The 25,892-nt window shown below is 45.3% G+C and overlaps 1 protein-coding gene across 2 annotated transcripts in view; it reads left to right on the forward strand.

Annotated features, from left to right (window-relative positions):
* Positions 1-25,892, forward strand: part of LOC137562745 (intercellular adhesion molecule 5-like) — a 51,597-nt gene that overhangs the window by 13,814 nt on the left and 11,891 nt on the right. For both annotated transcript variants that reach the window (XM_068274394.1, XM_068274393.1), the window contains exons 4-5: positions 4,065-4,349; positions 11,472-11,726. In XM_068274394.1, coding sequence (XP_068130495.1) covers positions 4,065-4,349; positions 11,472-11,726 — 540 coding nt within the window. The remainder of the gene's footprint in view (positions 1-4,064; positions 4,350-11,471; positions 11,727-25,892) is intronic.

The following is a 25,892-nucleotide window of genomic DNA, read 5'->3' on the forward strand; positions in this document are numbered from 1 at the left end:
GAGGAGAGGAGCATGTGACCCATGAATACCATTGGCTTATCTCCCCACTGTGGTACCTTCAGAACACTTACTGTATCTATCACCCATTTTTCACATAGATCATGGTAATTGGTACTTATAGCTGCACGCCTATCCTGTTCATGATGATCCCGTTCAAAAATATAATAAGGAAACAAAAATCCCAGTGTACAATCTGTTACGTGACACACTAAGGATACCTAGACTGCCTGAACTGCAAGTGTGAACCATATTTATGTGTCATTTGATCTCAGGTACCATGTCAGTCATATTCAGTAAGATGAGGCCTACAGAGAATGAGGTCAGTACGGGCTTTATTGTAACCCATCCAATTTCAGCTTATTGAAGTCACATCAATTAAAGCACGCCTGAGGTAGTGTTGGGCGAACAGTGTTCGCCACTGTTCGGGTTCTGCAGAACATCACCCTGTTCGGGTGATGTTCGAGTTCGGCCGAACACCTGGTGGTGTTCAGGCAAACTGTTCGCGTTCGCCCGAACGGCTCAATTCCTGGCCGAACCTGGCCGAACAGGGCCCCTGTTCGGCCGAACAGGGCCCTGTTCGGCCGAATACGGCCCCCCTATGGGGTCGCAGGCATAAGGGGGGAGCATGCCCCGATCGCGGGGGAGGGGGTCGGAAATTCCCCCCACCGCCTCCGCTAGCGCTCTCCCCTCTGCCCGCTTCCCCATACAAAAGTTTAAGGAAAGTACCGGTGGTAGTGGATGGCCTGGCAGTGGCACTGTGGAGTGAGGAGGAGGAGTCCGGAGAGTGACGCGTTGAGGGAGGCCGGGCAGCGGGCGTGAGGTCAGAAGAAAGGGCGGAAGTACCACAAGGGTACTACCACTGAACCGCCCGCTGCCCGGTCTCCCTCAACGCGTCACTCTCCGGACTCCTCCTCCTCACTCCACAGTGCCACTGCCAGGCCATCCACTACCACCGGTACTTTCCTTAAACTTTTGTATGGGGAAGCGGGCAGAGGGGGGAGCGCTAGCGGAGGGGGTGGGGGGAATTTCTGACCCCCCCCCCGCGATCGGGGCATGCTCCCCCCTTATGCCTGCGACCCCATAGGGCCCCAAAAGCGGGATGTTCGGGGAGTTCGGGGTTCGGCCCGAACATGCCGAACATTGCGGTCATGTTCGGCGAACTTTCCCGAACCCGAACATCCAGGTGTTCGCCCAACACTAGCCTGAGGTATGCTAAAACCTTAAAATAAATATTGTTGGGTGTCAAAACATTTACTTCTAACTCTCATCCTGCTACCTATTGTCTTCAGGTTCCCACCAGTTCCCTGACCTTTTCCCACCCACGCCCTCCTGGAAGTCTACTGAGTGCTGAATAAGTGATTATGAACTGGATATGGACAAGTTCTGAACCATGGATGCCCAGCAAAAAAAGTGCTTGTGCACGTCTTCTTTCTTTCTTCTTTCATTTACAAGAACTTCCTTTTATTTGGAATGTACGGTTCGCAACTCATACATGCCCAGATCAGATTGAGCTGTGCATGGCCACAGGCACTTCCTTCAGATTATTTGATTGTTGAACCAGTCATATATAGGGCAGTCAGAGAACCTAGAACAGGAAGGATCCTGAAGACGATGATGAGCATGAGGGGTTTCAGTGTAACTATCAGGGGTGTGACTAGAGGGGAGCAGCCCTTGCAATTGCAGAGGGGCCCAGAGCTTTGGGGGCCCCTAACTTCTAACCTCCCCCTCCTTCCATACAGGGGTCTAGATTTCAGATCACATTTTTTGTGGCTATTCAGGTATTTAGCAGGAGATTGCAGGGAGAGCTCCAACAAGTTCCCAGCTATGGTCATGAACCCTGATCATTGTGCCTCTCAGGGCTCTCCCTTCTCCAAGAATTCTGGGGTCAGCATAGCTTTGAATCAGGTTCCATGTAAATAGAGTTCCCTCTCTGCATAATTCTGCGCCTCTATGCCAGCTGCGACTCTATTAGGTCCTTCTCTGGAGTCCTTAGGTCGGATATCCTATTGCTCCAAATGCCTTCCTCTAAGTGGCCGCAGAGAGTAGTGTGTGACCAGTGCATACAATCAGTTTATTCCCCCACAGTAGTCGTGTCAGAAGACTTAAAGGGGCACTATAGTGAAAATGATGCTGTTCCATTACCCCCATCTGTTATTTAATAAGAAAAACAAAAGTTTTCTTTCTTAAAACAGAAAGAATTTGCGATAATTCAGGTTGGAGTGAGCTTGAGATGTCTCCCAGTGCATCACTGCTGAATATATGCAAATTAACCATTGTTACCGTTAGAAGCCAAACACACCTCCAGAACCGCTGGAATGCAATGATGTGTTAGCTTGTTAATTTGTACAGAGCCAAAATAAATCAACATGCATACAGACTGTTTCGGATTGTTTGATCCTCATCAGTGCATGGCAGGGATTAATTTGGCTCTATGGAGTAGGGCTTGTAACACCGAGAGGTACAGACTAACCAGCAAGCTCATGGTGAACCAGAACTCATTGGAGTGTGTAAGGGACTACAATGGTCCTAAAAGCCCCCTTACTAAAATGCTAAGAAAAACAAAAGTTTGCTTTCATAAAACAGAAAGAATTTGCGATAATTTGCGATTATTTATTAAGGACAGCATTCATTTCTCCAAAGAGCTTGTGTTAAAAAAAAATTGCTCCTAACACCAATTCTTCTCTTCTACCCAGCTTATCTGTCATTAAATCATCTGTTCCTGATGGGGGTGTGAAAGGCTGGCTGTTCCCTGCTTTCTGCTAACTGCTATCAGCCTTCAGTCTCTCTATGCCACAGCTGATTTATAATTACACACTACAAAACAGTGTTGTTGCAGGCTTCTCACATGTAGCTGTAAAGTAACTAAGTAAACAGCCTTCTATTTACTTACTTTACTATTTACTGTATAGCTACATGTGAGAATCCTGCAACAGGCTCTGTAGCTTGCAGTTATAAATCAGCTGTGGCAGAGAGTGATGGAGGGCTGATAGCAGTTAGCACAGAGCAGGTAACAGCCAGCCCGTCGCATCACCATCAGGAACAGCTGATTTATTGATGCAGATCAGCTGTGTAGAAGAGAAGAATCGGTGTTGGGAGCTATTTTTTTGTAAACACAAGCTCTATGGAGAAATACAGTATTTGTTGTCCCTATTAAATAAGTGATGATGGGGATAATGCTCAGCATGATTTTTTCCGTAGTGCCCCTTTAAGTGACTATAACCCATTTTTCACATCGTGGCAACCATGGCAAAAGGATCTTAATAGCTGCACTTCTATAACAGAATCTCAGGATATTACATACACCAGTTTATGATAACCCTGTTTAAAAACATAACGAGGTAACAAAAATCACAGTGTACAATCTGCTAAAAGACACACTAAGGATACCTAGGCTGCCAGAACTGCAAGTGGGAACCACATTTATGTGCCATTTAATCTCAGTACGGGCATTATTGCAACCAATCCCATTTCAGCTTGTGAAGTCACATCAATTAAAGGATTCTTGAGGGTGCTGAAACCTAAAAATAAATATTGTGGGGTGCCAAAACATTTACTTCTATGGTAAATCTCATCCTGCTGCCCATTGTCTTCTGTCCCACCACTTCATCAACCTTCCCCTCCCCCCATACCTTCTTGAAGTTCAGGTAACGATTATAAACTGGGCATTCTGAACCGTGCAAGCCCAATGAAATAAAGCACATCTATAATGTATACTTGCACTTCCTTTCACTGAGCATGTGCAGTTTGGACCTTGTACATGCCCAGATTAAACTGACTTGTGCATGGCCACAGGCACTGCCTTCAGATTATTTCATTGACGAGCCAGTTATATATTTAACAGTCAAGGAACAGCAGGGACCCTGAAGACGATGAGCAGCATGAGGGGTAATATACAGTGTGTTCAAATTCAAGTCAGTTTTTTTTTGTCAGGTGTTCTCTAAAAGATAAGTGCTTTTTGTTTACTATGGAGTTATTTTTGCTTTCTAACTGGTCTTAACCTGTAGGTGTAATAAGTCAATATGTTTTGTATATATCACTTATTTTTCTGTAACCTCTGTTGACAGCTTTGCCTAACAAACCCCAAATTACAGCCGAGACATGGATGGAAAAAGGGACAGTCGCTGAAATTTCATGTGAAGCCCATCAAGTATTTCCTGCAGAAAATGTCAATGTACTGCTGTCTATTGACAACAACCCTGTTAACGTTACCACCACCATTGGCAATGACAAAGTAACTGCATCTTCCACAATAGATACGAGCGATTTACAACCTGATCTACACAGTGTGACTTGTGAGTCTCAAGTGTTCATATATTCCAAGGAGAACATTAAACCTATCCATATCTATGGTAAGTATTATTGTAATTATGTATTTATATAGTGCTGACATTTTCCTCACCACTTTATAATGAGTACATAGTCTTGTTCCTCAGAGAAGCTCACAGTCTAATCCCTACCCTTGTGTCATGGAATGTTATTAATTTAATTGCTTGCACACTGTTAGACATTTATACATGTTAGTCATCATGTTAAATCAAATTGTAATCAGCAGCAGAGCCGGGACAAGGTCCTCCAGCACCCAAGACTGAGACACCAAAGTGCGCACCTCCATCCCTGCCACCCCAGCTGTCACACACTGATTGCTATTAGACTAAGAGGCGCCACAGGGCCCACAACCTCCCCAACACCTTAATCTCTAGATATCTGGCTTGCAATCACTGCCATGTATTATCCCCTTTTCTTATTTCTTTCTGCTTCAAACACAATTAGGAATGACAGCTGAATGAATTCTGTGCCCCCTCCTACACTGCGCCCTGAGGCTGGAGCCTCTCCAGCCTATGCCTCGGCCCGGCCCTGATCAGCAGTGCTGTATCTTGTATCAGTGTTCATATTTGATGTATATCATTGTCTGTATCATTATGTATATCTTGTTTGTTTTCTTACATTGTACAGCGCCACGGAATATGATGGCGCTTTATAAATAAATAATAATAACAATAATAATACCATAGTTATACTCTAGTGTCCCAACCAAAGTATGTCCAACAATCATTAACTCTCTGCTCAAATCACGTGCTGAAAACAAGCTAGAATAGTTATGGCAAAAAAAGTGACCAAATTGTCAAAATGGAGGCTCTTGCCAAAAAAGACCGCAGTATCTTTTGTACTCGGCCAATTTACCTTGTCGTGGTTTAGAATTGATCCCTGCTCTGTCTACACTAGTCAGCACACATGAACAGTATCTTCTAGAACCTGAGTCTTAAATGGAGACTTGATCTTTCAACAAAGAAAATTCATGTATACACATAAATCTTTCTGCAAGTTGTGACAAATTCTACCACTCACATAAAAAATCAGTTGTGCTGAAAAAGGGACAAGAGAGCAGCTGCTTGTAACCAGACAACAAGGGTTGCTATTTTTATCCTACTGAGAGTTAAAGGAGTACTGTAAGGCCCCATTGTAAACTTAATCAGTTGGTATGCATTAGTACGCGTTAGTGCATGTTGGTACACGTTTTTTCCATAGCAGTGTATTGGGGAGAAGATTTCAGTTAAACGCGTTAAGTGTGAAAGGCGCCATAGGAAAACATGGGCATTACTTTGAAAATCAGTTTTCTTTCCGTTTTAACTGAGAGCAACTGATTAAGTGTAAAAGGGCCCTAAGTGTGTAGGGGCATAAAGAGTTGAACTTACCCAGGGCTTCTAATGGTCCCCCGCAGATGTCCTGTGTCTGCGCAGCCACTCACCGATGCTCCGGTGCCCGCCTCCGCTTCACTTCGGGAATGTTCTACTTCAAAGTCGGAAAACCACTGCGCCCTCGCTCCCAGTGACGTCACCAGGAGTGCATTGCGCAGGCCCAGTACGGTCTGCGTCTGCGCACTACACTCCTGGTGACGTCAGCGGGAGAAAGGACACGGCCACGCAGTTGCAGTGGTTTTCCAACTTTAAAGAACTACTGCAGGTGGGTAGGGGGAAAAAGAGTTGAACTTACCCGGGGCTTCTAATGGTCCCCCGCAGACATCCTGTGCCCACACAGCTACTCACTGATGCTCCAGTCACCCCCTCCGGTTCACGTCTGGAATTTCAGACTTTAAAGTCGGAAAACCACTGCGCCTGCGCGGCCGTGCTCTCACTCCCGCTGACATCACCAGGAGTGTATTGCGCCGGCCCAGTATGGTCTGCGCAATAGGCTCCTGGTGACGTCAGCAGGAGTCAGGACATGGCCGCGCAGGCGCAGTGGTTTTTCAACTTTAAAGTTGGAAATTCCAGAAGTGAACTGGAAGCAGTGACCCAGGGGTGCCTCTAGTCATTTTGTCACTCCAGGCGAGAAAACCTGTGGCACCCCCCCCCCAAGCTCCTCCCCCCCAGGAAAATAATCATAATGCGGCAGTGTTTCATCAGAAACTAATAGTAATTATCGTAATTCAGAATCGTAATTCACTGGAAAATATTCGTAAGGTGGCAGCGTTTCACCAGAAAATACACTTATTGCAGCAGCATTTCACCAGAAATTAATCATAGGGCAGCAGCGTTTCACCAGAAAATAATCGTAATGGGGCAGCGTTGTCAGAAAATAATCGTAATGTGGAAGCGTTTCACCAGAAAATACACGTAAACAAACATAAAGCCGAGCATAAAATGGAAGAGAGTGCAGAGGAACAGAGAGGGGGTAGAGACAGCATAAGATGGAAGAGGGGGCAGAGGAACAGAGAGGGGAGAGGGAGAGACAGCACAGCACTAAAGCACAAGTTTACAGCTTTACCAGCCTACAGCCTAACCAGCTTTCAAAGAAAACTCTAGTATCAAAAGAGCAGGGCACATTCTAGCAGTTATAACAGTACTGGGAGTCTGCACACAGGACAGGAAGTGTTCTTAGCAACCTGCCTGCATACCTTCTCTTCTGCCTGTGCATGCAGCTTATCATCTCTGGAGTAGTGATGGGTCGTTCGCGAACGAGCCGGCTCTAAGAGCCGGCTCTTTGCTGCAAACGACAAGAGCCGGTTCTCAGTTTTGAAAGAGCCGATGCTTCAGCCGCCCCACAGAGCTCTGCTTTGCTCTGCAATAAAGGGCGCTGAGGCATGTTGGGAGATGTAGTCCTCCTCTTGCAGCTTGTAGGAGTGTATGGGGCGGAGCAGAGCAGTAGCAGGAGGGATTGTCCCAGTCAGAGAAGCAGTCTGGAATTGTCATGGAGACAGGGGCGGGGCTTTTACTCCGATTCTGAGTGGTGTTTAGTGATATTTAATGAAGAGCCGATTCAGAGCCGTAAGAGCCGTAAGAGCCGGCTCTTTAATGGGAACCGATTCAGAAGAGCCGATTCTCTGAAATGAGCCGGAATTCCCATCACTACTCTGGAGCAGAAACTTCCCTTCTCCCGGGCTGTGTTGCTGTCTTGTGCGGGGGCGGGGCTCCAACACGGACACATCACATTCTTCTCTCTGTGACTGCATCTGACCCCTGGCTGTCTCGCTCCAGTGTCTGTGTGCAGCCAGTGACACAGGTGGGGGGTCAGACTGTCGGGGGCATAAGCTGGCTGGCCGCTGGCTCCTGGTTTGACTGGCGTGGGGCGGAGTTAAAGGCTGGGCCACACGAGGTAAACACTTTACCTGTGTGGCTACTGAGAAGAAGGGGCACGGCTTTAAAGAAGGAGCCTGGCAGAGAAGAGCAGTATTGATTGCTCTATTGGCTAGGGAGAAGTGGAGGTGGAGGCACTGCTGAGCACATGGTAGCGTGCCGAGCACCGGGGACTGAGTCGGGAGGTAATATAATATAAAAAAACATGGTCACGGTAGCAGCGGTGGGGGAATGAGCCTCTCCACCTCATGGCGCCTCACCACCTCATGGCGCCCCAGGCAACCTCCTATACTTGCCTGGTGGGTGAGACGCCCCTGCGGTGACCGTAGCATCGGTGAGTGGCTGCACGGGCACAGGATGTCTGCGGGGGACCTCTAGAAGCCCCGGTTAATATCAACTCTTTTTTTCCCCCTACCCCCCTACAGTAGTCCTTTAAAGGGACTCCGATCTCAAATTAAAATAGAAAATGGTACTTACCTGGGGCTTTCTGCAGCCCTGTGTAGGTCGGGACGTCCCACGCTGGCGTCCTGGCTCTTCTCCCATCACCTCTTCCGAAATGGCTGGCCGGCGGCAGCCGGGCAACACTGGCCCCGAGTGTCGGGCTCCTCTTCCTCAATCGTCATGGCTGACATCACTACGCCGGCCGCTGGTTTAATCGCGCATGCGCCGTAGTGTCACGCCGGCCGCCGTGATGACGCGAGGTGGCCAGCGTGGTGACGTCAGCCATGACGGCTTTGTAGGACGAGATCCCTGCACTGTGATTGGTCCAATGGGCTGCCTGTCACTTGACAGGCAGCCTATTGGGCCAAAGTGCGGGGATCTCGTCCTACAAAGTGAATCAACCCCCAAGTCAGATAGCTAATTGTACAAGCTTTTAGTCGGTATTTCTCCTGTCTGGCTCTCCGGGAAATTGCTGATGTTGCTGAGACCCAAGAGACGCTGAAGATGTGTCTGACACTTCTGCTGCCTGGCGGATCAACTGTATACACATCACCATGGCAACAGGGACATGAGCCCTCTGCTGCGCATATTGTATGGCTCTCACAGAATTACATTTTAAAATATGTGGCATTTATGGCTCTCTCAGCCAAAAACGTTCCTGACCCCTACTATAGAAAGTGCATTGTCTCAGCATGAGAAATATTGGCCAATCAGAGAGGAACAAAAATGTGGGAGAGGAAAACAGGAGGGAAAGAGGCTTCAGCCAATCAGGCGAAATAAAGAAGCAAAAAAGGACAACTTCCTTTTTGTGTACCAAATTTTGGGCTCGATTCACTAAAGTGTGATAACTGCTGTTCACATGAAAAGCGCACATGATTGCGCGCAAACCTTCGCTTATCACGCAAAGTAATAATGTTCAAACGATACCCTTTGCCCGCGGCAGCTCGCGTGATAACTGCTGTGATAGCAGTTATCACACATTAGTGAATCAAGCCCTTTGTGTGTACCAAATACGAGTCAGGTAAACTGGGGAATGATCATTTATAAACAAGAAAAGTAATAGTGATTTTAACATTTGGATTGTCTGATTAGCATCCTTATTACTTGTTTACCAGACAAAACTAAAGAATTGATTTTTGATTTTATGCCCGACAGTTACACTTTAAAAAGAAACAAATATGACAGCCTCCATATCACTTTCACCTTGGGTTCACTTTAAGTTAATTGATTCAGTTTTTCTCACAGAAATTTAAGATAATTCACAACTTTTCTCACAGAAATTGAGGGCATATTCACAGTGGGACGTTGCGGTTTTATGCAATGTTAAAGTCGCAACCTGTCTGCGTTAAGAGGTAACGCACTGTAAGGAGTGAGTTACCACAGCGCAACATTTTCAACGCGACGATAACGTCGCACTGTGAACTTCCCATAGGATTAGCATTGCAGTGCGGTGAGCTGCGTTATAAGGCTTTATAACGCAGGTCTGCAACGTGGCACCGTGTATGCAACCTCAATCTAATTTTTAGTACTTTTTCACTTTTCACTCATCTCCTGTGAGAAAACCCAGGAAAAGTTAATTGAATTACTCAGGGCCCTTATCTGTTTTACCTCATGAATTATCTCTCCTTCTCCTCATCTGTTTATCTCATGAGTTCTCTCTTCTTATAGCTGAGGTAAAAAAAAAATGAGGTAGGTGAGATAATTAATAATCATAACATGTTTTTTGTAAATTAACCCCTTTAAAGGGACCCTAAGCGCTAATTAAAAACTGAATTTGGACTTACCTGGGGCTTCCTCCAGCCTTTCGTAGCCCCCATGAGGTCCCCCGGCATCCTCCTGGCTCCTCTCCCGGGGTAACAGGAAAAAAGGGCGCTGGCAGATAGTGGACAAAAAGGGCGTCGCCATTCACTCCCATAATAAATATCGTTTAATAGGCGCCGAACAGGAAAAAAGGGCGCCCGAGATTAATAACATTTTACAAACGACGCCCGGAGATTTTTCATGTTTTATAACTGTGCTTGTGATGATTTACGTTTAGAAAATGCACCCGTGACGAATAACGTTTATAAAAATACTAAACATATTTATCCTATTTAACTAAAACATTATTTAAAATTTTATCCCTAACTGTTTGTAAAACATTATTATTCACAAAATAAAGCGATCAGTACGTAACATAAACTGCAATATATTTTTTAAAGTCACTATTTGTAAAACATTATTATCCACATAATAAAGCGATCACTAAGGGGGGTGGTTAGGGTTAGGCACCACCAGGGGGGTCTTAGGGTTAGGCACCACCAGGGGGGTCTTAGGTTTAGGCACCACCAGGGGGGGTCTTAGGTTTAGGCACCACCAGGGGGGGTCTTAGGTTTAGGCACCACCAGTAGGGTCTTAGGGTTAGGCACCTCCAGGGGGGTCTTAGGGTTAGGCACCACCAGGGGGGTCTTAGGTTTAGGCACCACCAGGGGAGTCTTAGGGTTAGGCACCACCAGGGATAGGTACATGGAGGGTTCTGTGTGAGAGTAGGGTTAGGTATAGTTACAGTACAAAATAAACCACCAGGGGGGTGGTTAGGGTTAGGCACCACCAGGGGGGTCTTAGGGTTAGGCACCACCAGGGGGGTCTTAGGTTTAGGCACCACCAGGGGGGTCTAGGGGTTAGGGATAGGTACAGGGAGGGTTCTGTGTGAGAGTAGGATTAGGTTTAGTTTTAGTAACATTTTAGTAATACTTACTAATGTTTTACAGCACTTATTACGAACGTAGTTATATTTATGTCATCGTTATAAACAATATTTTCAGATTTTATTATAAGAAGAAACAATAAATGAAGGTTATTCACAATAATATACAATTATAACGATTAAACATATATTATCGTTCTTTTAAGAAACGTAATTATAAGTTTCACTTTTGAAACAGGGAAGATTAACGTTTTCACAATTGCCGATTTCATACACATTATTTAATGATTTATAAATTTGTAAAACATTATTTGTAAACGAATTACAGCACAATATTTTTATAAACGCTATTAATGCTTATCGTTTACACCCCGCGCCCTTTTTTCCCCAACGCCCTTTTTTGACATACACCTCTCCCGGTCCTGCTGGTGGCTCCGTTAATCGGTAATTTCAGCACAGTTCAGTCTCTCTAAGACTGTACCGCGCATGCGCAGAACTCTCCCACTGGCCGGCGTGATGACGCGTAGCTTGCATGGTGGGGGTGTGCACGGCTTACTTCAGGCCAAAATCACTGATTGACGGAGCCGCCAGCGGGACCGGGAAAGGAGCCAGGAGGATGCCGTGGGACCTTGCAGGCTACCGGGGGCTGGAGGAAGCCCCAGGTAAGTCCAAATTCTGTTTTTATTCAGCAATCAGGATCCTTATAACACCAGTATAAAAAGTGCAGAACTTTATTGTCCAAAATGACTGATTTTCTTTCATATTATTTTCAGAAATTCCTAGTGTGTCATTTAATCTGTCCAGCCCTGAAGCAGTCCTGGGTGATAGTGTGACCGCTGACTGTACTATAATGGGTGTCAGCGCTAAATATTTTAATATCTCCATAAAATGTGATGGAAAATCGTATGACGTCACAGAAGAGATCATCGTAAACAGAAGACAGCCTAATCTTCCGATTTCCTGTGAAGTGTTTATTAAGGAGAATGGCAGAGTGGTGACAACATCAAGCCAGAATCTCACTGTGTACTGTAAGTGTCTTGTCATATATAAGCAGCATTGTTTGTCCTGGTCAGTAACCCCACCCTCAGCAATGTACACTAGCCTCACTATGAGATCACAGTCTCGGGCATTCAGTGGTGTAGTCTGTTATGATTATCTACATGAGTGCAGAGGATTAAAGGACAACTGAAGAGAGAGAAAAATGGAGGCTGCCATATTTATTTATTTCTTTTTAAACAATACCAGTTGCCTGGCAGTCCTGCTGAGCTATTGGCTACAATGGTGTCTGAATCACACCAGAAACAAGCATGCAGCTAGTTCTGTTAGATCTGACAATAATGTCAGAAACACCTAGTTTGCTGCATGCTTGCTCGGGGGCTATGGCTAAAGGCAGAGGATCAGCAGGATAGCCAGACAAATGGTATTGCTTAAAAGTAAATAAATATGGCAGCCTCCATCACCCCTCTCACTTCAGTTGTCCTTTAACCACTTGCCGACCGCGCACTCATAACGCGCGTTGGCAAAGTGGCTCCTGGAGGACCAGCCACGCACATGTGCGTCGCCAGGTTCTCGGTGATTAATCAGCGATCGCGCGGCGGGAGCCGCGCGATCGCTGTGTCACGTGGTGCCGCCCCCTTGTGACTACAACCCGCCGGCCAATCCGCAGCGCCGGCGGGTTGTAACTTTTCAAATTAGCCACTTGAAATCGTATAATACAGTTTGTTTACCTAACAAACTGTATTATACTGCCTGCCTCCCCGCTGGTGGTCACACTTAGCGATCGACCACCGGCGAGGAGAGCAGGCACAGTGAGTGAACGCACCACACTCTTTAGGAGCCCCACAGACCCCCCGATCACCCGCAGCACCCATCAGACCCCCCCCTGTACACCCCTGCAGCACGCAGCTTAGACCCAACCACCCTCCATATCACCCATCAATCAATCCCTGACACCACCTGTCACTCTAATCAATCAGATCAGACCCCCAACTACCCCTTAGGGTTATCTGATCACCCCCCACCCCTTCAGATCTCCCCCCCCCCTCCCTCCCTCCCTGTATACTGCATATCTCTATCTCCCTCTAATAGCCCACTGATCAACTGTCAATCACCTATCAGTCACCTGTCAATCATCCCTTGTCACCACCTGCCACTGCCCCACATCAGATCAGACCCCCCACTGCCCCTTAGGGACTTCTGATCACCCACCCACCCTTTCAGATCCCCCCGAGACCCCCCCCCCCCCTGATCACATCAGCAGTCCATTGTTTACATCTTTTTTTCCCTGTAAAAACCCACTTATCACCCATCAATAACCCATCTATCACCCCCTGTCAACACCTGTCACTCCCATCCATCAGATTAGACCCCCAACTACCCCTTAGGGGTATCTGATCACCCACCCACCCCTTCAGATCTCCCCCACCCCTGACCCCCCCCTGTATACTATCTATCTCCCAGTAATCGCCCACTGATCAGCTGTCAATCACCTATCAGTCACCTGTCAATCATCCCTTGTCACCACCTGTCACTGCCCCACATCAGATCAGACCTCCAACTGCCCCGGGGCTTCTGATCACCCACCCACCCTTTCAGATCCCCCCGAGACCCCCCCCCCCTGATCACATCAGCAGTCCATTGTTTGCATCTGTTTTTCCCTGCTGTAAACACCCACTTATCACCCGTCAATAACCCATCTATCACCCCTTGTCACCACCTGTCACTCCTATCCATCAGATCAGACCCCCAACTACCCCTTAGGGGCTTCTGATCACCCACCCCCTCAGATCCTCCCCACACCTTACTAGTGCATTGCTTGCGTATATTCTCCCCCCTGCCATTGTGTATCTTATCTCCTGTCTGTAAGGCTTGATTGTGCTTTGTTTGGCTACAATTGTCTCAATTGTACTGTGATTGGCATCGATTGTCGTGTGATTGGCTTCGATTGTCACGTAATTGGTTTTCAATTGTCGTGTGATTGGCTTCAATTGCCCTGATTGGTTTTGATTGTGCCAATTGCCCTCTGATTGGCTGTTTTGCCCTGTGTCTCGATTGTCTCAATTGCCCTGTGATTAGCATCGATTGTCGTGTGATTGGCTTCGATTGTCACGTAATTGGTTTTTGATTGTCGTGTGATTGGCTTCAATTGCCCTGATTGGTTTTGATTGTGCCAATTGCCCTCTGATTGGCTGTTTTGCCCTGTGTCTCGATTGTCTCAATTGCCCTGTGATTAGCATCGATTGTCGTGTGATTGGCTTCGATTGTCACGTAATTGGTTTTTGATTGTCGTGTTATTGGATTCAATTGCTCCTTGATTGGCTTTGATTGCGCAGATTGCTGTAATTGTGTTGTAATTGCCTCGTGATTGTTTTTGATTATTTGTGATTGCTCTCTGATCCCCCAACCCCAACCCCCCCTCACCGTCACTATCCTAGTGATCTAAAAACAGTGATCAGTGAAAACTGTCACTTTTTTAGTATCACTAGTGGTAACAGTTAGGCCAGTTAGCTATGCAAAAGGGTTGTTAGTGTCAGTTAGTGCTCAGCCCACTGCACCACAGTCACTAATTAGCGTCATCACTGTCGCTAATCAGCATTGGTACTATATAGTATCTGTAAGTGATCATTAGTGATCACAGTCAGATCTATATTAGGGTCACTAGGATCCACAAAAAAACGCAGTGTTTGCCCGATCAGACCTGATCGTTCGCCTGCACTGCGTTCAGCCCGCCCCACCGCAGTGACAGAAATTTATTTTTTCTGATCACTGCAAAAAACACTGTACACTAGCTGTGGCACTGTAAACAGCAGTTTTGATTTTTTTTTTAATCAAAACTCAGTGACCACAGCTTTCTACCTCTCAAGTACTCCATTTCGCTAGGTAGGTGCTCTTTTTCCTGGGTAGTCTCAGAGGAATACCTCCTAAATTTAGCAGGCCACCATGGCAAAAAAGAGGTTTTCCAATGAAGACATCTACAGGTACATGGACCAGTCGGATGAGGATGATTGGGTCGACTTATTCGACGAATCTTCTGGTTCAGAGTACGATCCTGTAGACAGCAGTGGCTCTCTGACCGATAGTTCCGATGACGAGGTTGAGGTCCCGGCTAGAGCCAGGCGTACCACACCCCATGTCACTGGACTGCAGGTGGCGGAAGATCAGTCTCAAGGGCAGCAGAGTGATGCTGGCGTTGATCTGATTTTTCTTGGTGAGGCATGCACCAGCAGCGCAGCATCTCCTGGACCTCTCAACACCAGTACTTCCGTAGAAGACCCTGGTGAAGTGGCGAACACCAGCCCGGAAGTAGAAACTGGTTCGGTGGTACGTGAATTAAGACCCGATTCGCAGCCACCAAGTAGACGGGCCCGTACTCCCATTGGTTTTCCAGAGGTGCTGGCAAACCCTGATTGGCATTCCCCTGATCCCGCCGCACCCGTACTGCCCCCTTTCACCGCCCAGTCTGGAGTCCAGGTGGAGACAGTTGAACTAGGATCGGCCCTAGACTTTTTTGAACTGTTCCTCACCCAGGATCTCCTTGACTTAATTGTGGCTGAGACCAACTGTTATGCCACACAATTTATAACTGCCAATCCGACAAGCTGCCACGCCCAGCCTTTTCAGTGGAAACCACTCCAAGTTTCCGAACTGAACATTTTTTTGGGCCTTCTCCTCAACATGGGTATTACCAAAAAAAATGTATTGCGCTCTTATTGGTCTACACGCCAAATACATAACATGCCCGTGTTCTCTGCTGCCATGTCCAGGACGCGATTTGAGATCATCCTGCGCTTCCTGCATTTCAATGACAACGACACCTGTCATGAAAGAGACCACCCAGCTTATGACCGGCTCCACAAAATTCGGCCCCTCATAGACCACCTGTCATCCACATTTGCAGATGCTTATACCCCTGAACAGAACATCTGTGTAGATGAGTCCCTCGTACATTTTACCGGGCGCCTTGGCATCAAACAGTACATCCCAAGCAAGCGCGCCCGGTATGGGGTGAAACTGTATAAGCTCTGTGATAGGGCCACAGGCTATACATCTCGTTTTAGGGTCTATGAGGGAAAAGACTCAAAATTGGAGCCGGTCGGATGTCCTGACTACCTGGGGAGCAGTGGAAAGATTGTGTGGGACTTGGTGTCACCCTTGTTCCAGAAGGGGTACCATCTTTATGTGGACAACTTTTACACAAGTGTGGCCCTCTTTCAGCACTTAAAGTTAGAAGGAATCCGATGCTGTGGCACCGTGCGGCCTAGTCGCCGGGGCTTCCCCCAACGGCTCGTTAACACCAGACTTCAACGGGGGGAGAGGGCCGCCTTGTGTACCGATGACTTGCTCTCGGTGAAATGGAAGGACAAGAGGGATGTTTACCTTCTGTCTACCATTCACACAGACACGACAGTACAAATTACACGGGCAACAGAGGTCATTGAAAAGCCCCTCGCCGTCCACAGCTATAATGCCAACATGGGAGGGGTGGACTTCAATGACCAGATGTTAGGGCCCTATTTAATTTCCCGGAAAACCAGACGCTGGTATAAGAAAGTGTCTGTGTATTTAATTCAATTGGCGATGTACAACAGCTTTGTTCTCTACAGTAAGGCTGGGAGAACTGGATCTTTCCTTCAATTCCAGGAAGACATTGTTTCGGCACTCCTCTATCCAGAAGGTGCCAGAGCCCAACCCCCAAATGCAACTAGCCGGCTGCATGGAAGGCATTACGCCTACCCGATTCCCAGTACCCCAACTCAACGCAACCCCAGAAAAAGATGTCGTGTCTACAGCAAGGCTGGAATAAGGCGTGACTCCCCCGTTTACTGTCCCCGCTGTCCTGACCAGCCTGGCCTATGCCTAGGGTAGTGTTATGAGAGGTACCACGAGAAGGCACACTTTTAGAACCTAGGGAACTACAGACACAGCAGTAGGCACACAAGAGTCTCTCAGTGCTATTTCACACTGGCACGATGCGTTAGGGCAAATTGCCTAGCAAAAGTCACACTTTGCGGTCCCCCCCTACGCCGGAAGTGCTTGACTTAACGCTAGTGCATGCCTACGTTACTGCGTGGCTTCTGCGGCAATTTGGGTCGGCCCGGAAGTCATGTTAGTCTACGGCGACGCAGTTAATTACTAGGCCGAATGCTACTCTTGTGGTATTCCCTGAAGATCTATTTTGGGCGAGACGGTGCGGCGGGCTCGACCGACCGGATAGGCCAGTATGCAGTGTGAACCCAAACATCAGGTTTTGAGAGATCCAAATACACTGGCCTGCCAGAAACCTCTCCTTTCACTTGGGACAGAATGCATAATGTACTTCGCCACATATCTGTGCGATTTGCACTTTGCACATTGACCCATGGGGGAGGAGAAGTTTATCCTCAGCTCGCAGGTAAAAAAAAAACAAAAAAAAAAAAACAGGTAAGCAAACAAGTTCATATTTGGTTACCAATGTTATTGTTTGGTTTGAACATATTTAATAAAGTTTAAAAAGTTAATGTTATTGAAGTGCTTTGCTGCTTGCTTGCTTTTTTTTTTTTTTTTTTTCTTCTTCTCTCTTTTTTTCCAACCGACCAATCAGCTGCAGCACTGATGATGCATCCTGACAGAAGCATTGCGCTTCTGTCAGGTTACACAAAATCGGTGCATGCAGCGCTGTAGGACGAGATTTCTCCTCCACAGTAAAAAAGATACGTTTGCCGAGGCATATGGGCCAAGGTGTGGTGTTGGGGATTCATATGCTTTGGCAAGCACTTTGTATCAAAAAAGAACTCAAGCAATGATTTCTCCATTCACATCGATCAATGTGGATGAATAAATCAGGATTGCCTGGGCATACGAGCTGGTGGGTTTGGATTTTTGGGGTGGCAGCTCCTATGTCCAGGCGGACGCCTTCCCCTCCTTTTTGTTTTGTTTTTTTCGTTTTTCTTCTCTCTTTTTTCTATCCAGACCGACCGACCGACCGACCAATCAGCTGCAGCACTGATGGTGCATCCTGACAGAAGCATTGCGCTTCTGTCAGGTTACACAAAATCAGTGCATGCAGCGCTGTAGGACGAGATTTCTCCTCCACAGTAAAAAAGATACGTTTGCCGAGGCATATGGGCCAAGGTGTGGTGTTGGGGATTCATATGCTTTGGCAAGCACTTTGTATCAAAAAAGAACTCAAGCAATGATTTCTCCATTCACATCGATCAATGTGGATGAATAAATCAGGATTGCCTGGGCATACGAGCTGGTGGGTTTGGATTTTTGGGGTGGCAGCTCCTATGTCCAGGCGGACACCTTCCCCTCCTTTTTGTTTTGTTTTTTCGTTTTTCTTCTCTCTTTTTTCTATCCAGACCGACCGACCGACCAATCAATCAATCAATCAGCTGCAGCACTGATGGTGCATCCTGACAGAACATTGCGCGTCTGTCAGGTTACACAAAATCGGTGCATGCAGCGCTGTAGGACGAGATTTCTCTTCCACAGTAAAAAAGATACGTTTGCCGAGGCATATGGGCCGAGGAGCGGTGTTGGGGTTCATATGCTTTGGCAAGCACTTTATATCAAAAAAGAACTCAAGCAATGATTTCTCCATTCACATCGATCGATGTGGATGAATAAATCAGGTTTGCCTGGGCATACGAGCTGGTGGGTTTGTATTTTTGGGGTGGCAGCTCCTATGTCCCTCTTTCTTTTCTTTTTGTTTCACATTTTTTGGCAGATATTTGTTCATCCACATTGATCGATGTGAATGAAGGGATGTTTGCCGTTCATTTTTCCTTTCAGCCCAGAATGCACTACCTGTATGCCCAATATAAGGAGTATAGCAGAAATACTGGCCATACATGTAATGATTGCAGAGGCCCTAAAATGCCAGGACAGACCCCACAAATGACCCCATTTTGGAAAGAGGACACCCCAAAGTATTCCGTGAGGTGCATGGTGAGTTCATAGAAGATTTTGTTTTTTGTCACAAGTTAGCATAAATTGTTGTTTTTTGTTTTTTTTTTCACAAAGTATCCTTTTCTGCTAACTTGTGACAAAAAATATTTTTTTTTATAAACTCACCATGCCCCTCATGGAATAATTTGTGGTGTCTTATTTTTAAAATGATGTCATTTGTGGGGTTTGTTAACTGTCCTGTCATGTGGGGGGGGGGGCTAAATTGTGAGCACCCCTGTAAAGCCCAAAGGTAGTCTTTGCACGTTGGGGCCCCTTAGCGCAGTTAGGCTGCAAAAAAAGTGCCACACGTGCTATCGCCGTACCCGGGAGAAGTAGACCAATGTATTTTAGGGTGTATTTTTACACATACCCATGATGGGTAGAAGAAATCACTCTGTAAATGGCAATTTTTTGATTTTTTTTACACACAATTGTCCATTTACAGAGATATTTCTCCCACCCAATATGGGTATGTGTAAAAATACACCCCAAAACACATTGTACTACTTCTCCCGAGTACGGCAATACCACATGTGTGGCACTTTTTTGCACCCTAACTGCGCTAAGGGGCCCAGAGTCCAATGAGTACCGTTAGCATTTCACAGGTCATTTTGAGAAATTTGGTTTCAAGACTACTCCTCACGGTTTAGGGCCCCTAAAATGCCAGAGCAGTATAGGAACCCCACAAATGACCCCATTTTAGAAAGAAGACACCCCAAGGTACTCAATTAGGAGTATGGTGAGTTCATAGAAGATTTTACTTTTTGTCACAAGTTAGCGGAAAATGATTTTTATTGGGTTTTTTTACCAAGTGTCATTTTCCGCTAACTTGTGACAAAAAATAAAAACTTCTATGAACTCACCATACTCCTAACGGAATACCTTGGGGTGTCTTCTTTCTAAAATGGGGTCATTTGTCGGGTTCCTATACTGCTCTGGCATTTAAGGGGCCCTAAACCGTGAGGAGTAGTCTTGAAACCAAATTTCTCAAAATGACCTGTGAAATGGTAACGGTACTCATTGGACTCTGGGCCCCTTAGCGCAGTTAGGGTGCAAAAAAGTGCCACACATGTGGTATCGCCGTATTCGGGAGAAGTAGTACAATGTGTTTTGGGGTGTATTTTTACACATACCCATGCTGGGTGGGAGAAATATCTCTGTAAATGACAATTTTTTGATTTCTTTACACACAATTGTCCATTTACAGAGATATTTCTCCCACCCAATATGGGTATGTGTAAAAATACACCCCAAAACACATTGTACTACTTCTCCTGAGTACGGCGATACCACATGTGTGGCACTTTTTTGCACCCTAACTGCGCTAAGGGGCCCAGAGTCCACTGAGTACCTTTATGATTTCACAGGTCATTTTGAGAAATTTGGTTTCAAGACTACTCCTCACGGTTTAGGGCCCCTAAAATGCCAGAGCAGTATAGGAACCCGACAAATGACCCCATTTTAGAAAGAAGACACCCCAAGGTATTCCGTTAGGAGTATGGTGAGTTCATAGAAGATTTTATTTTTTGTCACAAGTTAGCGGAAAATGACACTTGGTAAAAAAAACCCAATAAAAATCATTTTCCGCTAACTTGTGACAAAAAGTAAAATCTTCTATGAACTCACCATACTCCTAATTGAGTACCTTGGGGTGTCTTCTTTCTAAAATGGGGTCATTTGTGGGGTTCCTATACTGCTCTGGCATTTTAGGGGCCCTAAACCGTGAGGAGTAGTCTTGAAACCAAATGTTTCAAAATGACCTGTGAAATGCTAAAAGATACTCAGTGGACTCTGGGCCCCTTAGCGCAGTTAGGGTGCAAAAAAGTGCCACACATGTGGTATCGCCGTACTCAGGAGAAGTAGTATAATGTGTTTTGGGGTGTATTTTTACACATACCCATATTGGGTGGGAGAAATATCTCTGTAAATTGACAATTGTGTGTAAAGAAATAAAAAAATGGTCATTTACAGAGATATTTCTCCCACCCAATATGGGTATGTGTAAAAATACACCCCAAAACACATTGTACTACTTCTCCCGAGTACGGCAATACCACATGTGTGGCCCTTTTTTGCAGTCTAACTGCGCTAAGGGGCCCAGAGTCCAATGAGTACCTTTAGCATTTCACAGGTCATTTTGAAACATTTGGTTTCAAGACTACTCCTCACGGTTTAGGGCCCCTAAAATGCCAGACCAGTATAGGAACCCCACAAATGACCCCATTTTAGAAAGAAGACACCCCAAGGTACTCAATTAGGAGTATGGTGAGTTCATAGAAGATTTTACTTTTTGTCACAAGTTAGCGGAAAATGATTTTTATTGGGTTTTTTTACCAAGTGTCATTTTCCGCTAACTTGTGACAAAAAATAAAATCTTCTATGAACTCACCATACTCCTAACGGAATACCTTGGGGTGTCTTCTTTCTAAAATGGGGTCATTTGTCGGGTTCCTATACTGCTCTGGCATTTTAGGGGCCCTAAACCGTGAGGAGTAGTCTTGAAACCAAATTTCTCAAAATGACCTGTGAAATCATAAAGGTACTCAGTGGACTCTGGGCCCCTTAGAGCAGTTAGGGTGCAAAAAAGTGCCACACATGTGGTATCGCCGTACTCGGGAGAAGTAGTATAATGTGTTTTGGGGTGTATTTTTACACATACCCATGCTGGGTGGGAGAAATACCTCTGTAAATGACAATCTTTTGATTTTTTTACACACAATTGTCCATTTACAGAGTTATTTCTCCCACCCAGCATGGGTATGTGTAAAAATACACCCCAAAACACATTGTATTACTTCTCCCAAGTACGACGATACCACATGTGTGGCACTTTTTTGCACCCTAACTGCGCTAAAGGGCCCAAAGTCCAATGAGTACCTTTAGGATTTCACAGGTCATTTTGCGAAATTTCGTTTCCAGACTACTCCTCACGGTTTAGGGCCCCTAAAATGCCAGGACAGTATAGGAACCCCACAAATGACCCCATTCTAGAAAGAAGACACCCCAAGGTATTCCGTTAGGAATATGGTGAGTTCATAGAAGATTTTATTTTTTGTCACAAGTTAGCGGAAAATGACACTTGGTAAAGAAAAACCAATAAAAATCATTTTCCGCTAACTTGTGACAAAAAGTAAAATCTTCTATGAACTCACCATACTCCTAATTGAGTACCTTGGGGTGTCCTCTTTGTGAAATGGGGTCATTTGTGGGGTTCCTATACTGCCCTGGCATTTTAGGGGCCCTAAGCCGTGAGGAGTAGTCTTGAAACCAAATTTCTCAAAATGACCTGTGAAATCCTAAAGGTACTCATTGGACTTTGGGCCCCTTAGCACAGTTAGGGTGCAAAAAAGTGCCACACATGTGGTATCGCCGTACTCAGGAGAAGTAGTACAATGTGTTTTGGGGTGTATTTTTATACATACCCATGCTGAGTGGGAGATATAACTCTGTAAATGTACAATTGTGTGTAAAAAAAAACAAAAAATTGTCATTTACAGAGATATTTCTCCCACCCAGCATGGGTATGTGTAAAAATACACCCCAAAACACATTGTACTACTTCTCCCGAGTATGGCGATACCATATGGGTGACACTTTTTTGCAGCCAAACTGCGCTAAGGGGCCCACAGTGCAATGACTACCTTTAGGCTTTACAGGGGTGCTTACAATTCCGCACCCCCAAAATGCCAGGACAGTAAACACACCCCATAAATGACCCCATTTTGAAAAATAGACACTTCAAGGTATTCATTGAGGGGCATGTTAAGTCCATGGCAGATTTCATTTTTTTTTGTTACAAGTTAGCAGAAATGGAAAACTTTTTTTTTTTTTTTTTTGTGACAAACTGTCATTTTCCACTAACTTGTGACAAAAAATAAAATCTTCTATGAACTCACCATGCCTCTTAGTGAGTACTTTGGGATGTCTTCTTTCCAAAATGGGGTTATTTGTGGGGTATTTATACTATCCTGGAATTTTAGCACCTCATGAAACATGACAGGTAGTCAGGAAAGTCAGAGATGCTTAAAAATGGGAAAATTCACTTTTGGCACCATAGTTTGTAAACACTATAACTTTTACCCAAACCAATCAATATACACTGAATGTTTTTTTTTTATCAAAAACATGTTTGTCCACATTTTTCGCGCTGCATGTATACAGAAATGTTACTTTATTTGAAAAATGTCAGCACAGAAAGTTAAAAAAATCATTTTTTTGCCAAAATTCATGTCTTTTTTGATGAATATAATAAAAACTAAAACTCGCAGCAGCAATCAAATAGCATCGAAAGAAAGCTGTATTAGTGAGAAGAAAAGGAGCCAAAATTCATTTAGGTGGTAGGTTGTATGAGCGAGCAATAAACCGTTAAAGCTGCAGTGGTCTGAATGGAAAAAACAGCGCTGGTCCTTAAGGGGGGGTAAAGGCTGAGTCCTCAAGTGGTTAAGAACCTTCACAACCTTCACATGCTAAGCAGAGCAATGAGTTTGGACCCACAGTCCCCACCTCCCAGTTTATTGATTTGAAGGACCACTGTCATGAAAACAGTAATATTAAAAATACATATGTACTGTATGCATATGTACAAAATGTACATGTGTTCCAGAGAAAATGCATTACAAATTACTCTTCTTCTACAGTGGGTTGCAAAAGTATTCGGCCACCTTGAAGTTTTCCACATTTTGTCATATTACTGCCACAAACATGAATCAATTTTATTGAAATTTCACATGAAAGACCAATACAAAGTGGTGTACACGTGAGAAGTGGAACGAAAATCATACATGATTCCAAACATTTTTTACAAATAAATAACTGTAAAGTGGTGTGTGCGTAATTATTCGGCCCCCTTTGATCTGAGTGCAGTCAGTTGCCTATAGACATTGCCTAATGAGTGCTAATGACTAAATAGAGTGCACCTGTGTGTAATCTAATGTCAGTACAAATACAGCTGCTCTGTGACGGCCTCAGAGGTTGTCTAAGAGAATATTAGGAGCAACAACACCGTGAAGTCCAAAGAACACACAAGACAGGTCAGGGATGAAGTTATTGAGAAATTTAAAGTAGGCTTAGGCTACAAAAAGATTTCCAAAGCCTTGAACATCCCACGGAGCACTGTTCAAGCGATCATTCAGAAATGGAAGGAGTATGGCACAACTGTAAACCTACCAAGACGAGACCATCCACCTAAACTCACAGGCCGAACAAGGAGAGCGCTGATCAGAAATGCAGTCAAGAGGCCCATGGTGACTCTGGATGAGCTGCAGAGATCTACAGCTCAGGTGGGAGACTCTGTCCATAGGACAACTATTAGTCATGCACTGTACAAAGTTGGCCTTTATGGAAGAGTGGCAAGAAGAAAGGCATTGGTAACAGAAAGCATAAGAAGTCCCGTTTGCAGTTTGCCACAAGCCATGTGGGGGACACAGCAACCATGTGGAAGAAGGTGCTCTGGTCAGATGAGACCAAAATGGAACCTTTTGGCCAAAATGCAAAATGCTATGTGTGGCGGAAAACTAACACTGCACATCACTCTGAACACACCATTACCACTGTCAAATGTGGTGGCAGCATCATGCTCGGGGGGTGCATCTCTTCAGCAGGGACAGGGAAGCTGGTCAGAGTTGATGGGAAGATGGATGGAGCCAAATACAGGGCAAACTTGGAAGAAAACCTCTTGGAGACTGCAAAAGACTTGAGAATGGGGCAGAGGTTCATTTTCCAGCAGGACACCGACCCTAAACATAAAGCCAGGGCAACAATGGAATGGTTTAAAACAAAACATATACATGTGTTAGAATGGCCCAGTCAAAGTCCAAATCTAAATGCAATCGAGAATCTATGGCAAGATCTGAAAACTGCTGTTCACAAACGCTGTCCATCCAATCTGACTGAGCTGGAGCTGTTTTGCAAAGAATTTCAGTCTCTAGATGTGCAAAGCTGGTAGAGACATACCCTAAAAGACTGGCAGCTGTAATTGCAGCAAAAAGTGGTTCTACAAAGTATTGGCTCAGGGGGCTGAATAATTACGCACACCCCACTTTGCAGTTATTTATTTGTAAAACATTTTTGGAATGATGTATGATTTTCGATCCACTTCTCACGTGTACACCACTTTGTATTGGTCTTTCACGTGGAATTCCAATAAAATTGATGCATGTTTGTGGCAGTAATGTGACAAAATGTGTAAAACTTCAAGGGGGCCGAATACTTTTGCAACCCACTGTATGTTCCTGTTATTTGCATTAGGCAGTAAACATCTGACAGGTTTTGGACTAGTCCATCTCCTCAAGGGGGATTCTCTGGGTTTTCTTTATTTTTCAAAGTGTTTGCTGAATGGCAGTTGCTCAGTCCAACTGCCAAAATAGTGTCCAAGTGAATAGGGAGGCTTGCTGGCATCTTAAAGAGAAACTCAGACCAAGAATTGAACTTTATCTCAATCAGTAGCTGATACCCCCTTTTACATGAGAAATCTATTCCTTTTCACAAACAGACTATCAGGGGGTGCTGTATGGCTGATATTGTGGTGAAACCTCTCCCACAAGAAACAAGAAAAGTACGTACTCTTGTCAGTTTCCTGTCTGTGAACCTTGTTGCATTGTGGGAAATAGCTGTTTACAGCTGTTTCCAACTGCCAAAAACCATGCAGCAGCTACATCCCCTGCCAACAGTAAAATGTTCACTGATGTTCCTCTTTAATATAGATCCTTTCAATTGAGTGCTTTTGTAAAGAATAATTTAAATAATGAGAATCTCCTGTGACAAGATGGACTAGTCCAAAACCATACGGCCATGCATGTGTTAACATTACATTCATGGCGGCGCCCATGTCAGGCGCAGTGCAAGGAAGCGCACATGCTGAAGTAAAAGATATATATAGCGCTTTTTTCCTGGCAGACTCAAAGCGCCAGAGCTGCAACCACTAGGACATGCTCTATAGGCAGTAGCAGTGTTAGGGAGTCTTGCCTAAAGTCTCCTACTTAATAGGTGCTGGCTTACTGAACAGGCAGAGCCGAGATTTGAACACTGGTCTCCCATGTCAGAGGCAGAGCCCTTAACCATTACACCATCCAGCCATGTATATGTTCTATTGGAAACTGTACAGAGGGAAGTGAAAAGGTGAATAGTAGGATAAGAAGGTAGTGTACTTACGTAAATCAGAAGATCAGGATAGTCTGGCGCTGGCCTAGGACCCCTATGCCTTGACATGTATAGCGGGATACTCCCCACTTCTGACGGAGAATAATTCACACAACTAGTAAAAGTGG

The sequence above is a fragment of the Hyperolius riggenbachi genome, chromosome 3 (assembly GCF_040937935.1).
Source record: "Hyperolius riggenbachi isolate aHypRig1 chromosome 3, aHypRig1.pri, whole genome shotgun sequence".
Taxonomy (NCBI): Eukaryota; Metazoa; Chordata; class Amphibia; order Anura; family Hyperoliidae; genus Hyperolius; species Hyperolius riggenbachi.